Source organism: Zingiber officinale, chromosome 11B (assembly GCF_018446385.1).
Source record: "Zingiber officinale cultivar Zhangliang chromosome 11B, Zo_v1.1, whole genome shotgun sequence".
NCBI lineage: Eukaryota > Viridiplantae > Streptophyta > Magnoliopsida > Zingiberales > Zingiberaceae > Zingiber > Zingiber officinale.
In genome coordinates, this window is record NC_056007.1 from 64,090,562 (window position 1) to 64,107,946 (window position 17,385).

General features: G+C 36.4%; 2 protein-coding genes and 1 long non-coding RNA gene across 4 annotated transcripts; all 3 read left to right on the top strand.

Moving 5' to 3' along the window:
* The first annotated feature begins 2,068 nt into the window (after positions 1–2,068).
* On the top strand, positions 2,069–6,187 carry LOC122033434. Of its 2 annotated transcripts, none has more exons than XR_006126543.1 (5): positions 2,069–2,638; positions 2,723–2,834; positions 2,932–3,047; positions 4,707–4,754; positions 5,930–6,187. It is a non-coding gene; the product is annotated as an uncharacterized LOC122033434 (long non-coding RNA). The 2 variants fall into 2 exon arrangements; XR_006126542.1 differs by having other exon boundaries at positions 2,927–3,047; positions 5,930–6,186.
* A 2,454-nt stretch (positions 6,188–8,641) lies between these two features.
* On the top strand, positions 8,642–11,997 carry LOC122033969 (zinc finger BED domain-containing protein RICESLEEPER 2-like). The gene is made up of 4 exons (XM_042593110.1): positions 8,642–8,964; positions 9,395–11,456; positions 11,567–11,631; positions 11,733–11,997. Exons 1-3 carry the CDS (start codon positions 8,642–8,644, stop codon positions 11,600–11,602), a joined length of 2,421 nt encoding a protein of 806 aa, XP_042449044.1. The 3' UTR covers positions 11,603–11,631; positions 11,733–11,997.
* Positions 11,998–15,700: 3,703 nt separating this feature from the next.
* On the top strand, positions 15,701–17,362 carry LOC122034914 (polygalacturonase-like). The gene is made up of 4 exons (XM_042594270.1): positions 15,701–16,183; positions 16,296–16,585; positions 16,667–16,895; positions 16,991–17,362. Exons 1-4 carry the CDS (start codon positions 15,758–15,760, stop codon positions 17,207–17,209), a joined length of 1,164 nt encoding a protein of 387 aa, XP_042450204.1. The 5' UTR covers positions 15,701–15,757; the 3' UTR covers positions 17,210–17,362.
* The last annotated feature ends 23 nt before the right edge of the window (positions 17,363–17,385 follow it).

The following is a 17,385-nucleotide window of genomic DNA, read 5'->3' on the forward strand; positions in this document are numbered from 1 at the left end:
TAATTTGATGTTGCTGATATAGTTCCTAAGCAGATCCCATTTCGCGAGTTTTACCTTCAAGGTCCCTTCGTGTAGTTCTAAAAATTTCTCCCAGAGCTTCTTTGCTAACTTGTATGCTCTGATCTAGTTGACTTCTTAAGATGATAAAATGCTAAGCAGATGAAACTCTACTTTATCGTTTGCCACGAAGTCGGCTTGCTCCTTCATCCGTTGGTATTCTTCTTTGTCTTCTGGTGCTACAAAACTAAATTTCATGATTAATAGTAAATCAAAATTTATCTTAAAGAATACCTCCATCTTTTTCTTCAAGTTCACGAATTCCCCTCAAACTTCGGTGGGTAGATGCTCGATCTGATCATCTCTTGTACTTCGTTCAGCGGTTAGTCCTTCTGAAGCTGTTGGGCTCTGATACCACTTATTGGTCCCTTAGTGGCCGGTTAGAAGGAGGTGAATAACCCTACAAAAATAAAACACATTTCTTGTTCTTTACAGCTTGATTAGAATAGATACTTGCATAAAAGAAATAAGAAACTAATTAAAAAGAAGAGGGCAAAAAGGTTGACTTGATTTGTAATCAAGGGATTGCTAATCCAAGGAAGTTGAAAGCTCACTAAAATCTCCTCTGGGCGGAGAAGTCTCTTACAGCAGTCAAATCTTACCACTACGAAGCTAAACTGAATTAGAAATGATTACAATTGTTGTTTTTAGCTTATGGGATCGGGGTTGTATTTATAGCCCTGATCGGGGCGCCTGGAAGGGGTCCAAGCACTTGAAAGGGGATAGAATTTTATCCTCGTCGTAAAGAATCGTACCACGTCACGAAATGATGATTTTTCTTGTTTGGGCGCCCGGAACCAAAAGTCAACCCTTGGTTGATTTTTCGGTTCGGGTCTTCTACTCCGGTTCCACTCGCATTGGTCCGGGTCTTCCGCTCCGGCTCCGCTCGTTTGGGTGATTTCGATCATCCGAAATAGGGCTCACCCGAATCCATTTTTTGGCCTTCTCAAGTAACCTTCGCTCTGACTTCTCGTCCCTCGGAAACGTTACACGCCTCCTCGTCCGCTCGCATACTCTTCTGCAACACCTTGTTCCTCGGATGCACCGAGCCCGTTAGCTCTCTCCCGTGTCATCCTTCTCGCTAGCTGTATCTTTCACTCGACTTCCTGTACTCCTAAGTTCCTGCACACTTAGACACAGGGGTTAAAAATCAATAGGACCTAACCTGACTTGGCTGATCATATCAAAACTACCTTGGAGGTACTAACAGAAGACGCCTTCCATAGGCAAAAACTTATCCCGCAAAGCTAGTGCCTTATCGTCACCGAGGTCTTCTGAGTTATCCAAGTGAAGGTGTCTTCCAAGCTCCCGAAGGCACAAGGGGCCTTCCATCGATTTGAAGGCGTCTTAAGTACTGTTCAGCCGAAGTACTTTGTGCTCTTTTTACCCTACAAAATGTGTTAGTCCAACACAAAACTATCTAACATGCAAAACAAAATTAGCACAATAAACATAGTATTAAATAATAATTAGATTCTGTCTCCCCGAGACTATAATCTAGTCATGGTCTCAATTTAGATTTTCGAAATGGATCTAAATTGGACTGACACCTACTGTTCCCTCAACTGGGATGCATTCTCAATGAGTCACTCTCCTCCAGTGATTTACCTTTACTTACCAAGTATCGAGATTATCTCCTCGACGTCCAATCTGACCCATCATGTCTTCCTACCATAATCATGCATCCGGTCTTCAACCTATTGGGAATCGAATATCCCAATCTCTTATCAGAATCTCACATCTGGACTTCACCAATTCACTATAAAAAAAATTAGATTTTATAATACTTAAAAGATAATATTTTTTAAAAAAAAATATTTTTTTTATTTTTTAATATGCTTTTAATTAAAAGAGTTATCTATCCTTTATATTTTTTTATTAAAGATAATATTTTCTTAAATAAACGTCATCTATTGATATTATTTTTTTAATCAAAGATAATATTTTTCATGTTATCTATCAATTTTTTTTAAATATCTACAATAGCGATTTTTTAACTTCCTCCGCCGAAACATCCCTTCGCGAAAACAACGTCGGCATTTCTCAAAGATAACCCCGCATCATCCGCGCGCCCTGCCGAAATCGCTGCATTTCTCAAAGACAATACCTTTATCGATCACGTCAAGCTCTCCGACGCCAACCCCGACATCATCCGAACTTTTTCCAGCAGCCTATGTCGCCTCCAACCTCGCTCCCTTTTACCCCGCCGCCAACATCTCCCTCGTCTCCTAGGTAACGAGGTCCTCGCAACCCTTGACCGTAATCTCATCTCCTACCTCGTCCTTGCCATGCGATCCCTTTCTGTAGCGCTAATCTCCGTCGGTTTCTCTGAGATTCGCGTCTCAACGCCGCACTCGCTCGGGATCCTCTCTGCTTCCAAGCCTCCTTCCGTCGGCCACTTCCGTCGCGGCTAAAACTCCTTGAGTCACATTTTCTCATAAAAGAGGTAACGAGTGAAGACAAGGAAGGACGTGTAGTAGATCCTGACTCTGACCTAACAAATGCTAAAGCAAACAATGATCCATCCACAAAGTTAACTCTTGATAAGAGATGCAAGGCTCAGAAAAAGGTGGAGGATAAGGTACTTCTAAACAATCTTGATGATTATGCAGCAATAGATGTTCACAACATTTGCTTAATGTATCTGCGTCATAATTTAATGGAGGGCTTGATTGACGATGATGAATTTGAGGAGAAAGCAATTGGATCCTTTGTAAGAATAAGGATTTCTGGGTTGGGACAATGGCAAGACATGTACCGATTGGTCCAAGTTATCGGTAGGCTTTACTTGCTACTTAGTATTGATAGATATATATTCTTACATCAGTTCATTAATTTGTGCTGCCTGTATTTTCTGTTTTGGTTCAAGCAAAGCTACAAAACAATACAAAAGTGGAAAGGGGGCAACTGATGTAACACTTGAGATACTGAATTTAAACAAGGAGGACATTATTACGATTGGTATCATCTCGAATCAGGAGTTTACCGTGGTAAACTTTTCTCTTTACATAGTTCTTGTGGATATTCTATCAATTATTTTTTGCATGAAGGGGTTTTTTAGTTTCTCATTATTCAATACCTATGTAAAACTTGTGCGAGTATTGATGTTGTGTCTATGGTTTTCTCATGTTATGAACCTTTATACAGAAGAAAATGCTAAGTTCAATTCTGACTCATTGCCAATATGTAAGCTTGTGCCCAAAAAATCATTTTCTGATTCTTTATTGCCTATCTTTCGACAAATTGTATTGATGCAATTTGAAGGGGTAAGAATAACTGGAGGCCAAAAAATCTATTGAGTTTAATTAAAAGTGATTTATCTGTATATTTATTTTAAAGATGTATTATTGCATAAAATTCAATGGAAGGATAAAATCCATGAAGTGGAGAGACCATTTCCTCCACTAGGGCGGCCCTTCATCGTCTCCGGGCAGCTTGCTCCACTCCGGCAGCCCTCCATCTTCCCTCTTCGGGTTAGAAGAGGGGAAGGGGTCATTTCCGGACTGCCACTACATCCGAAGATCCATCCGCAATCGAAGCTTCATTTGCATCTACGATATAATTGGGTTGTTTCTACTTGTGTTAGATTGAGTTATGCTTGTCAGTTGTTGTTTATCTTTGTTATGTGTTGATGGTTTGATTGATTGTATTGAATTATCCTTCTATGTCATGATTGCACATACTTTGCTTAATTCAATTCAAGCTCACCAAATGTTTGATGAAATATCCCAACTATTTGTCCTACTTTAGTTTTGCATTTTCTTTAGCTTAGATTCTTGCAATGGTTTGTTAATTGAATGCTTCATGTTTCTCGTATGTTCATGTCGTCATTTAAATACAATTAGGTTAGATTAAATGTTTCTTTAATACTTTCGTTAAATGCTTTGCTTATTTTACGTTGCTTTTGTTTTTAATTTTTAGTTTCTATTTTTTTTAATGAAATGATAATTGAATTATTTATAGAAAATATTGACTTTCCCCGTCAATATTTGCCTTGGCGCAACGGTAAAGTTGTTGCCATGTGACCAAAAGGTCATGGGTTCGAATCCAGGAAACAGCCTCTTGCAAAAAGCAAGGTAAGGCTGCGTACAATGGATCCTTCCCCGGGACCCCGCATGGCGGGAGTTTCGTGCACCGGGCTGCCCTTTTTTTTTATTGACTTTCCCTGTCTATTATCTACTTGAAGATAGTGGAATCGATATTCCTTCCACCATGTACTTTTGTGAAATCGTGATTTAATTTTCATTCCACTTCGCACTTTATAATAAAGTTTGTGTAACTATGGCCATTCTCACCCGTTGAGCATGATGGAGAGAGGCGTAGGGTTGGGGTTGTATATTATATTAGAACAGTAAACATTTATTGATGCATTTTAAGATATTAATTTTAGATTTAATTTTATGTGGAGCAAAAGAGAGGCTGAATGCACAATCTTCCTTTCATCCCCAATTGCAAGTTAAAGTTTTTAATCTGATACTTGCCAGCTTGTGTAGTAGTGCAACTCTAATTGAGGCATATATAGGGCATGGTGCCTAAGTATTATAATTTAAGCCATCATAACTGCTTTCAAAATGAACATTATCATTCTACTATATCATTTTTGTTCTTCTAGTATTATTGTTTATGTGTTACTTGATTTCTTGTTTTAGGGCCAATGGGAGGAAAAGGCTAGCAAATAGGAGGTTCCTTTACTAAAGGTAGTTTTATTCCATTAATCCTCCTGTTCTTTTTAATTCATAGAAAAGGAGCCCTCATTGGGCCCCCCTATCTATTTTCTTATCGAAAATGCTTAAATTTGGTGTTTTTTTAGGATCTGTATGAAGAGGTAGTTTTCATTTATTTTTTTCTTTCACGCTTGTTCTTCTTCTTATCCTATATATATATATATATATATATATTTTTTTTTTTTACTTGATTGCCTACTAAATTTAATCAAATGGTACAAAAAAACTCAGCCTTTTTTCTTATTTTTTTTAATACATTTATCTATAGCAAATGAGATTTGTAATACAAATGCTTTATACATGTCAATGTATCATTTGTTTTTTATTACACATTCAGTTTGCTTAAAAAAATATAGGAAGTGATATACATGATTGTAAAAATAAAATGATCATTATATCCAATACTTTAATTTTTTATCACTTTCTGATCAAAAAGATAGACCATGAGTCAAATTTTGATGTGTTGTTAATTAATTAAACTTGTTCACAGCCCTTTGCTTCCTTGACAAGATATTTGAAAATCCAGAGTTGACATCCTTGTCTATGACCTCCACTTTGGGACCTTTTATATGATTCAGCTTGTTGCACATGAGATATTAAACTGTATATAGTCAACTAGACATCTTGTCATTGCATGTGATAGTATTTTGATTTGCTCTGTTAATATGCTTCATAACACTGAAAGTTATAAGTTTATAGAATTTATAATTTATGTATTGTAGTCTACATGACCAATAGTATACTTGCTTATTGTGAGTATGGAGGCTTTCTTGATCAGTAGAGTTTTAATATATATGTTCAATGTTAATTCGTATAACTGCAAGAGTTAAATTAATAACAATAAGTTATATTATATTAAGTTCAACTTGAATTTCAGAAAACATTGATAAATCATTGATCACATTTCAAACATCAAAAACATGATTTGCTTATCATATTGGAGTCTACTTATCTATGCCTAATTGTTTAGCTACAAAATAACTATGAACATTTAGTTCTATCTAGTTCTTGTAAGGTTGCTCAAGTGAAAGTTCTTCAGAAATATTTTGCTAGACTTAATTCTTTGCTTCCTAGTTTTTTATATGAACTTGAACTTCTGAGATTTATCACAAGAGAGTCTCTAACGGCAAACTTTGATTTTGATGCAGGGAGGTACGTACAAGAAAGCTTGTAACTATTAGTAGTGCTAAAGAGCTTGAGAAGTTGGGCCCAAATAAAGGTGTCATAAGTCAGTGAAGGAATGTTTTGCTAAGCTTAGTAGATGATGATCTTATTATGAAGGACAAAATAGGCACTTCTGTGAGTTTATTTTTCATCATACAATCCAAGAAGGATTTTTTGCTTGTGTATAGACTTAACAGGGGTACAAAGTTAATTTATGGATTATGTATATATATTTTTTGTTTGAATTGTATAAAGTCATATGTTTTGCTAAATAGTTGTATTTTAAAAAAAATGGTAAATATTCATATTTTCTGTTATAAATAAATTTATCTTTTGTTAAAAAGTTATATTTTAGAAAAGATAATGCTTTTCTATTCATTAAAAAAATATTATTTTTTTTTTGTAAAAAATGATCACGCTTTTTAAGCATTACAAAAACATTATCTTTGTGATAAAACGATAATGCTTTTTAAACGTTGCAAAAGATTTATCTTTGCAAAAAAAAATAGCTTTTTAAGCGTTTTAAAAGAGTTGTTTTTGTAAAAAAAATGACAACGTTTTTTAAGCATTATCTTTGAACGGACTTTTAGTAACAATATTTTAATAATGTCTTTTCAACCACATAGACAATGCGTAAAAAACGTTGTCTTTTAGTTTTTTTTTCTTGTAGTGATTGGAAATTGCACATCCCAACTGGACTTTCTGTCTGGTGTCTAGTCCTTTTGATCGTTAAGTTAGTCAACCCTACACACTTGGTAACAAGGTTAGATCACAACCCCATCTAATTTTGATCCACTTGTTATTCATCAAAATTCATATTTGATCATTTGTGCTAACTATTCCAATAGCTGTTAGTGGGCCAATGTAAGGTGTGTGTCTGATTTATGGATTAGGAAATGAAGTTGATGTTGAGTCACCTTGAGGATAGACGAAGTCGACGACTAAGGCTGAGACAAGGAAGATATCGAGATATGAGGTTGAATCTTGGATGGAGTCATTGGCTGAGACCAAGTTCGGAATGGTGCCAGCATCTGAGGCTGAGTTTTGGATGGTGTCGATGGCTAAGGCTGAGACCGTGATAATGTCAGCAACTGATGTTGAGCTAGGTGTGGTGCCAGGATTTGATACTAAGGGTTAGAGGATGTTAGGATTTGAGACTGAGACATAGAAGATGTCAACAACTGAGATCGAGACATAATGTCGAGATTTGAGAGATATAGAGAATATCAACAACGGAGGCCAAGACAAGGGTGATGTCAGCGATTGAGAGTGAGATATAGAAGGTGTCAAAATCTAAAGTTGAGACATGGAGGATGTTGGCAACTGAAGCCATAGACAGGGGCGATGTCAACAACCGGCTAAGGCATGGAGGGTGTCAGGATCTGAGACTGAAACATGGAGAATGTCGGTAACTAAGATCGAGATAAGGGCCATGTTGGTTAAGTCTTAGTAGTTGTTTTGTCTCAAGACAAATTATATTCCTTCATATGAGTGCATTGAGTAGGTTTGATCAATTAACTCTTTTATCTCATTTGAGCTAAGTCCAATTTCCTTTGAATCAAGTTTGATTCACCTTAGCTTGATTTTGACCGATAACTTAGCATGATTTTTTACCACACGAGCTAAACATGTGGAAGCTATAGAATTCCACCACATCAATCATCTCTGCAAATAGAGAGCTTATTGATCAACCGCTACTTCCCCTCTTAGATGAGTTTACAAAATCATGATCATGAGAAATCTTATCCAACCACTCAAAGGTATATATCTATGTTATTTAATTTTATCATAAACCCTGGTTGAATTTCCCTTCAAATTAAGTTGATTGTTTCTGAAAGACTGGTCAAATTTCTTGCTATAGCAACATGCCCGGAGCAAGACGGATTTAGGAAAAGGAGGTGAACTGGATTTTGCATGTGAAAGCGTTAAACCTAATTAAATTACGAGAAGATGACCAAATGTTACGTAGAAGCAAAGAGGTTGTAAGCAAATTCCGTGTTTAGCGTCCCAGATTAACGGGTCACACCTAATCAAATTATTAGAAAACACCGATCTGCTATATTTCAACATTAGTTGTAGTATATATATATATATACATCGAGCATGTTACATAATTACATTGGACAAAGGCCGTGAAACAAGCTTCCTTGATAGTCTATATATCGTCAATCAAGGAAGATAATGTTAACCTTTATACTCGTGCTTTGGTCAGCAAGGTCAATTAATTTTGTCTGTTTGAACTAGGGGTGTAAACGAGTCAAGCCGCTCGTGAGCTATTCGGGTCTCGGCTCGAAAAAAAGCTCGTTCGAGTTCGTTCGATTAAATTAACGAGCCGAGCTCGAGCCTGATTTCGAGCTCGAAAATATTATCGAGCCGAGCTCGAGCTTGACAATATTTGGTTCGTGAGCTCGCGAACATGTTCGTTTATAGGCTCGCGAACGTGTTCGTAAAGAGGCTCGCGAACGTGTTTGTTAAGAGGCTCATTTAAATATTATCTTCCAAACTCTAAAAAAAATTATAAATATAAAATTTAAATAATGGCTGAGATTGAAATCCTCTTATCAATCCAATGGATGAGATTCTTTCAATCCAAACTTAAAAAAGAAATTATAAAGATAAATTTAAATAATGGCTGAGATTGGAATCCTCTTATCAATCCAATGGATGAGATTCTTTCAAAATCGAACTAATTGAATATGGCCATATGGGAAATAAAATCGTTCTATGTTTTACTAAAGTGCCAAACCCTAGCCTCCCTCCTCCATTCGTCACCTGATCACCTCGCCGACACCAACGCCAAGTCGCCAACGCAGCCACCTTTAGAAGATCGGCAGTCTCTCAAGAAACTCTCGTCGCCTCGTTGTCATCTCGTCGACTTTGTCGTCTCAACGTCTCCTCAAACCCGTGCTGGATCATCATCCCCATCGCTTGCAGAGAAATTTTCCCGAGAGATCAACAGTCTGGCAGCGACAGTCCTATTCCTAATCTCTATTTCGCAACTCGCAAGCTTCTGTTTGAGGTAGATTTTTTTTTCTTATTTGCTTAAATTTCTCTTCCTTTTTCTACTTTTGTAGTTTGCGTGGCTTTTCTAAAATGTTTGCTTGTAGAGTTTTATGTTTGACCAAATGATATTTTTTTTGTTCAGATCCAATTTTTGTTGGTATTTTTTTTATTTGACTCTGAATTGAAACCGTGAGTTCTTATTGACATTTTTTGTATTTAAATTTGAAAGTGAAATTGTTGGTATTTTAAAGGTGAACTGTGATGTTTGATTTTTCTTCATCCAGGATTTTGTATTATCACTAATCATTATCTCCTTTTAGTCACTCTCGGATTGTAATCTTTTTAAACCTCAGTTTTTATTTTTATTTTTCCTTTTGTTGATCCCAATTTTTACAGTAGCCAACTAGCCATAGAATATTGTTATGATTTTCTTAGCTAAAAAATAGAAGGAACAATCAAATGTCAACTCCGCACTTGTCAACTCAAGATTCAGCCGCAAATCCTAGTTTGGGAGAAATTCAACCTTCACAAAATAATACCAATGATGCAATTCAAAGTATAGATGTGCAACAACCCGAGACCATTGAAGTAGAGGATGAAAGTCCATATACTTCAAAGAAAAGGAAACGGACATCCAAAGCATGGGCTGATTTTAAAGAGGTTACTCTTCCGGATGGGACAACAAAGGTAGAATGTATTCATTGTAAACATCGGCTCACAATGAACAAGACTGGTGTTACATCTCATTTTTTGAGGCACCTCAAGGGTTGTATGAAGAAGAAGATTACTGAGCAAGGACAAAATAATATTACTCTCTCTACAACTATTGTTGAATCAGAAACTGTCAATGCTGTCCATAATTTCAAGTATGATCATGGGAAGATAAGGGAGATTCTTTCTCACATGATTATTGTTCATGAGCTACCATTCCTTTTCTCAGAATATGAAATATTCAATTTATTGATGAGAACTGCTACTCCATATTATCAGAAGATTAGTCGTGCTACTGTGAAAAAAGATTGCATAACTTCTTATGAAATTGAGAAGAAAAAAGTTATGACATCATTAAAAGATGTGAGTAGGGTTAGTGTGACTACTGATTTATGGAAGTCGGATCAAAAGGTTTCATATATGGTTGTCACTTGTCACTATGTGGATTCTAGTTGGAATTTGCAGAAGCGAAATCTAAATTTTTTAGATGTTCCTCCACCTCATAACGGTGTTTCCATTTGTGATGTGTTGAATAAGTGTTTGGTTGAATGGGGAATTGAAAATAAGGTATGGTCAGTTACAGTGGATAATGCTAGTTATAATGATGTAGCTGTGAGGATGTTGAAGGATAACCTCTCTTATAAAAACAATCTTCCTCTTAGTGGCAAATTATTTCATGTAAGATGTTGTGCACACATATTGAATCTTTTGGTGCAAGATGGGTTATCTGAAATTGAAGATATTGTTTTCAATGTGCGTGAAAGTGTGAAACACATAGCTGCTTCAGAGACCCGTGTTAATATATTTAGTGAAATTTCAAAGCAATTGAAACTATCTTCAAAGAAGCTTGTTTTGGATTGTTGCACGAGGTGGAATGCAACATTTTATATGTTATCGGCTGCTTTAGAGTTCAAAGATGTTTTTCCTAGATATGCAGCAAGGGATGTAGCTTATACTTTTTTGCCAAGTGAGGACGATTGGAAAAAGGTTAGTGTTGTTTGTTCATTTCTCGAGGAATTTAATGAAGTAACTCATCTTATTTCGGGAAGTGAATATCCTACTTCTAACTTGTTCCTTACTGAACTTTATACCATAAAGAAATTGTTAAATCAGGCAAGTTCAGATGAAGGAAGTTTTATGGCAGCAATGGCTAACAAGATGAAGGCTAAATTTGATAAATATTGGGGTGATAGCAACTTATTAATTTCTATAGCAGCAGTGTTAGATCCAAGGAACAAGATGAAATTGATTGAATGGTGTTTTTCAGAGATCTATTCTCCTGGTGATGCAATTGAGCACATTTCTACTGTTCATGAGACATTGCGCATGTTGTACAATGAGTATGTTGAAGCTCATAAAACTACTGTTGGCAGCAGCAATGTTCAAGATGAAACTCAAAGAGAAAGTTCTATTGGTCGGACTAATTTAAATGGAAGAGGAAAAGGTAAAGTAAGGGCACAATTTTATAGTTACATTAAGAATGTTGACAGTATTGAGCAAGTAAAATCTGAATTAGATGTGTACTTGGATGAAGGATGTGTTATTTGTGAAGATGACATTAACTTTGATGCATTGTCATGGTGGAGAATTAACAACTTAAAGTTTAGGATCTTATCAAAAATGGCTTGTGATGTACTATCAATTCCGATAACTACAGTTGCTTCTGAATCAGCTTTTAGTGCCGGTGGTAGGGTAATTGATCCTCATCGTGCCTCTTTGGGAACAGATACAGTCCAAATATTACTTTGTGCATCAGATTGGTTGCGTGCTCATTATGGAATCAAGAAAAAATCAAAGGTGAGTATATAAGCATCTTATTTAATTAATTGTTGACTTACTGTCATATGTTTTGTATATTATTTTATTCATGTCTAATTTTTTTGATGTTATATATTTGTATGTAAAAGGAAAAGTCAGAGATGAAAGAGATCCAATTTACTTAGTTGCTGCCTTTATCGTCAACTTTCAAAAGGTATGGATACAGTTTTATTTTTATATTGTGATTTTCTTATGTAGTTTGATGTAAACATTACAAAATTTGATGATCGTGTGATCGTTGGAATATTTTGTTAGGTTCTTAGTAGTAGATAATGACTTTTTCTATTTACTGATGCTATGGAGGAGGAGGTTCTCCAGCGTGTCCAAGCCTGGAACTTTTGCTGCAGTTAATATGAAGAAAAACGTGGGTGTTTAGACTGCAATTTTGTAATCCTCTTTAAATTGATTCAAACTTTTGTTGTAGTAGAGAAAAACGGTGTTAAAACTGTAATTTTGTAATTGGCTACAGTTAATATGTAAACTTTTTCTGTTAATTGGCTGCAAGACTTTAATTTTGTAATTTTCTTATTATTTGTGTTAGGAACTATTAAATGGTGTTAAGGATTTATTATCGTACTGACAATGAGTTTTAATAATTTTTAGTGAAATTTTGTAAGTGATTTTCACGAGCTCAAACTCGAGCTCGATTATGTGCCCAACGAGCTCGAACTCAAGCTTATTTAACGAGCCGAGCTCGAGCTAAGTTTGTTTAATTTTTAAACGAGCTATTTTCGAGCCGAGCTCGAGCCGTTCGCGAGCTCTTTAATTTTCTTACGAGCCGAACTCGAGCCTAAGAATTAAAGTTCGAATCGAGCTCGAGCTCGAGCTCGAGCTTTGGGAAAAGTTAATCGAGCCGAATTCGAGCCTCATACTGTTCGGCTCGGCTCGGTTCGATTACACCCCTAGTTTGAACCAGAAGGTCAATCTTTTACCTTAATATCAGTTTACCTTTTTGACTGAAAGATTCAGACAAAAACTCAAATTTCTACCGATTTCTCCTCCGCGCTTTTTACTCCAGTCAACGACTTTTTCTATCTGCCGTTCACTTAATCTCTAAACTTCCTGCGCAAGACACATACCAGATTAACTAATTCTTTACACCAAATTTAAGATTATAAATAAATCAAGTATTCATATTTAATGAAAACGTATTTATGTTATTCTCAATAATTTTGAACAGCTAATTAAATTCAAAATATATAAAAAAAATTAAGTGGTGGGATAATTTTTTCATAAAAATTAATTTAATTTTTTATATCATATATAAACACAATTTATAAATTGAGTAAGTTACTTTAACACATGATAATGCTTTGAAAATCTCAACAGTAAATTAATATAACAAACTCTCTCTTATAAAAAATTAATTTAATATTATATTTAATTTTAACATAAAAAGTTGAGAAAAATATATTTTCTATCAATCTAAGATATTTATAAAAGATTTTTTTTCTTTGTATTGTCAGTTTTAAAATGTAAGATAAAAAGAACTCTAAACTTTTAATTGACTAATGAAAAAAATCTTAATAATATACCATAGTTAAGACTCTAAACTTTAAAACTTCGATTAATTAATAAAAAAATATTTAATAATACATCATAGTTAAATGTCGAACATATCATTGATTAATGAATTTTTTTTTAATAATATAGGGCTCAGCTGAACTTTAAACTTTAATCCTTGATTGATGAGTTTATAAAAATTATTACAATCTAAAAATTACTAATAAATCTAGAAATTACCTAAATATGAGTTTACGTTTTTTGACTGAAAAGATTCAGACAAAAACTCAATTTTCTGCCGCTTTCTCCTCCGCGCTTTTTACTCCATTCAAAGACTTTTTCTATCTGCCGTCAGTTAATCTATAAATTTTCTGCGACAAGACACATACCAGATTAACTAATTATTTACACCAAATTTAAGCTTATAAATAAATCAAATATTCATATTTAATGAAAACACATTAAGGGGGCTTGGTTTGGATAAGAAAATGGGAATAAAAATAAGAATGATAGTAAATATTAATGAAATGAGAATGATTTCTATACTTCACATATTATTCAGTAATGATCAATTTCTATATTTAGAGGAATGAATCCGTAGGTTCCATCATCATTTCCCCAAACAAAACACCAAGTTTCATTCCAAACCCCCCCCCAAACAAGCATCCCCTAAATATTTTCGGTGGGATAATATAGGGAATAATTTTAAATTTTTAAGTATTATCTCTATTTTTACTAGTGATTAATTAATGAGAAATTTTTTTAATAATAAAATCTTCAACTCTAGATTCCTGATTAATATTAAAAGATATGTCCTATGATTCCTGATTAATATTAAAAGATATGTCCTATGTATGCTATAGTGATCCAGGCACTTGAATTTCCTTTCTAAATTAACATCTCCTCCAAGAACCCTATGGCCTGTAAGCATCTAAAATATTTTATTTTGAACGTTATAACCTAAAAGGAAAATCTAAACTCTAGAAAGAAAATCTTATTAGCTTAAACCCATTATAACTCATCATCTAAATCCAAAAATCTTAAATCCTAAATATATATAGGATACCCCATAAATATTTAAAATTTATAATCTTAAACACTATAACTCAAAAGGGAAGCTTGAACCCTATCGAAAAAAATTTTATTGACTCAAACACATTATAACTCAACTCCTAAATCCTAAAATATTAAACTCTAAATATATATAATATACCCTATAAAATAAACAAAAAGCATAAAAAAACATTCTAATTGAATCCAGGGCACATGCATGGATTCAACCCAAGGCGTTTGGATTCAATCTAGGCACCCTGAGTCTGCACAGTCACACGGTAACGAGTCTGTAATATAGTAAATTTGTGTGTGTATATATATATATATATAACAATGATATGATGCCCAACTCCTATCCGCGACTCTCACATAATATATTTATAGCAATATTATGTTGTACTATGTGAACACGTAATGTAATTTTTTAATTTGATTTTTTTTACATAATACTATTATATATAGAGAGAGTTGTCATCTACTGCGGATGAAATGTCGCGCGCTTGTATGCACCATAACGATCCAAGCGCCTAAATTCAATTTTTTTAAAATCAACATTTCTTTAAAGATAAATATACTATACTCCGTGAATATCTAAAATTTTTTATCTTGAACACTATAACCCAAAAGGAAAGCCTGAACCCTAAAGAGAAAATCTTATTAGCTTAAACCTATTATAATACAACACTTAAATTTTAAAATCTTAAATCCTAAATACATATAATATATCATGTGAGTATATAAAATTTTTAATTTTAAACACTATAACCTAAGAGGGAAGCTTGAACTCTAAAAGACAAATTTTATTGACTTAAACTCATTATAACTAACTTCTAAATCCTAAAATCTTATCCTAGACTAGTGTCGCGCATCGGGCGAAAGGTCCACATCATAGTAATTCTCTCTCTATATATAGTTAATATTTAATTATGAATTGTTTATTAATATGAAATTTGTAAATAAATAAAAAAAATTAAAAGTTCAATAACCCATCAAATAAATTTTAAAATATAAAATTTAAAACCATCAAACCGCTAATCAGACAAGCTAGTAGAGCTAGATATATAATATCTCATCTAAGTTAATGAACCAAATGCAAAACTAAACTCAAGCTCATAATAAAAAAAAAAAAAACCTAGAATAACAATTTTAATGACTTGGTTATTTTCAGACTCTATTTGTCTTGACTCTTAGCTTATCTAGCAAACTTGAACAACAAGAAGCTTGGCTCGTTCACGGTCTCTGATCAAATTCACTAGAGTTTGTATCGTTGATCTTTCTCACTGAAAAAAAAAGCATGAACACTGAATTCAATCACGAACAGAACACAGATAAAAAGCAGGGAAGAAGCAGCACTCAACCATGATCACAGAAAAAGGGAACACGGCGCGAGCCCACTATAAAATAATGCGCATTTCATTTGCGTGATTTAATTTCTTATACAACGAGACAATCAATCGATAACCATTTTTTTCAATAGCCTACTTATCGCATACCCACCATCCTAGTACCTGCAATTGGAACAACAATCGCAGAAAAGGTAGGTGATATCTGACTTCAGATATCATAAATCTCGGCAGAATTTGCTTCGCATCTTTTCTGAAGCCTCACATGGATCGATCTATAAATACCAATCGTACCACCTGAGATCTAGACATGCGCAGCACAAGATTATTCAAGGCCTTCGTTTTTGAGTACACTGGTCCAATTCTAATTCCTTAGCTTTCATGGCTGAGCTCAAGGTGATTGCCATTGTTCTACTCCTCGCACTCGTCCTCTGTTCTCGGCCTGTTGAAGCCGTTTTCAACATCGCCGACTACGGCGCCAAGTCCGACGGTCAAACGGACTCCGCCGGCGCTTTGCTCAGCGCGTGGCAGGCCGCCTGCCGCTCGACCGGCGCGGCCACGGTCTACGTGCCGGCTGGCTCATTCTTAGTCCGGCGAGGGGAATTCAGCGGGCCCTGCGAGAGCAGCAAGATCACGTTCCAGATAGACGGCACCCTCGTCGCGCCGTCGGGCTATGGCGCCGCCGGAGAGTGGCTCCTGTTCGACCACGTGGAGGGCGTGGAGGTCTACGGCGGCACCATCGACGGCCGCGGCTCATCCTTGTGGGCGTGCAAGGCCGGCAGCCACGGTTGCCCCGCAGGCGTCTCCGTAAGAGCTGGATCGATCGATCGATCGATCTCTCTCATTTTCTCATAAATTATAACATTAATTCTTATTTTGTTTCTCGATCGATTGCCAACGGAGCGAGATGTGGGTGCAGTCGTTGGTGTTTAGGAACTCGAAGGGCATCACCGTCAGCGGACTGACGTCGGTGAACAGCGAGCTGTACCACATGGTGATCGACAACTGCGAGGGAGTGACAATGCAGGGCGTGAGGATAACGGCTCCGGGGAGCAGCCCCAACACCGACGGAATCCACGTGCAGGGGTCGAGCCACGTGACCATCACCGGCGCCGGCATCAAAACCGGAGACGATTGCATCTCCATCGGGCCCGGCACCACCGACCTCTGGATCGAGCAGGTCAACTGCGGCCCCGGACACGGCATAAGGCATGCACGCACTATAATTCAGTCAATTAATTCATCGTGCACGAAGTATATTAATTAATTGGATGGATTCGATTGGTGCAGTATTGGGAGTTTGGGGAAGGGGTACGATGAGGCCGGAGTGGAGAACGTGACGGTGAAGACGTCAGTGTTCGCCGGAACGACGAACGGGCTGAGAATAAAGACGTGGGGGCGGCCGAGCGAGGGGTTCGTGAGGGGGGTGGTGTTCGAGCACTCCGTGATGCAGGACGTGCAGAACCCGATCATCATCGACCAGAACTACTGCCCCGACGACAAAGGATGCCCTGACCAAGTAATCAATCAATTATTCATTTCAGCTTAAATTAAAGTAATTGTTACGAAAATGAAATTGCCATGGATCACATGGATGGATACATGCATGTGCAGAGTTCGGGGGTGAAGATAAGCGAGGTGACGTACAACGACATCCATGGGTCGTCGGCGTCGCAGGTGGCGGTTAAGTTCGAGTGCAGCCCGAGCAATCCGTGCACCGGAATCTGGTTGCAGGACATCAAGCTCACGTATGGGAACACGCCAGCGGAGTCGTCCTGCCAGCACGCCGATGGATCTGCTTCCGGCTTCGTCGTGCCACCCAGTTGTCTCTGAGGGAACGATAATGAAACTACGAATATGATACCGCTATGGCATACGCGTAGTCGCGTGGACTCAATCTAATAGGGTATCACTGGGGGCTAGCCGGCTATGCGTTTTTCATGATCTAGTTTTTTTCTATGGCCTATATGGTCGTGATAACAAAAATGCGGTATTTTACTGAATCTCGT

What these genes read in the sequence shown, in the direction of transcription:
- LOC122033969 (XM_042593110.1), top strand. Translation starts at nt 8,642, where the DNA reads ATGGCCATATGGGAAATAAAATCGTTCTATGTTTTACTAAAGTGCCAA. An exon ending in CTCGCAAGCTTCTGTTTGAG is followed by an intron (nt 8,965 to 9,394) that starts GTAGATTTTTTT and finishes GCTAAAAAATAG; the next exon opens with AAGGAACAATCAAATGTCAA. An exon ending in GAATCAAGAAAAAATCAAAG is followed by an intron (nt 11,457 to 11,566) that starts GTGAGTATATAA and finishes TGTATGTAAAAG; the next exon opens with GAAAAGTCAGAGATGAAAGA.
- LOC122034914 (XM_042594270.1), top strand. Translation starts at nt 15,758, where the DNA reads ATGGCTGAGCTCAAGGTGATTGCCATTGTTCTACTCCTCGCACTCGTC. An exon ending in GTTGCCCCGCAGGCGTCTCC is followed by an intron (nt 16,184 to 16,295) that starts GTAAGAGCTGGA and finishes ATGTGGGTGCAG; the next exon opens with TCGTTGGTGTTTAGGAACTC. An exon ending in GGCCCCGGACACGGCATAAG is followed by an intron (nt 16,586 to 16,666) that starts GCATGCACGCAC and finishes CGATTGGTGCAG; the next exon opens with TATTGGGAGTTTGGGGAAGG.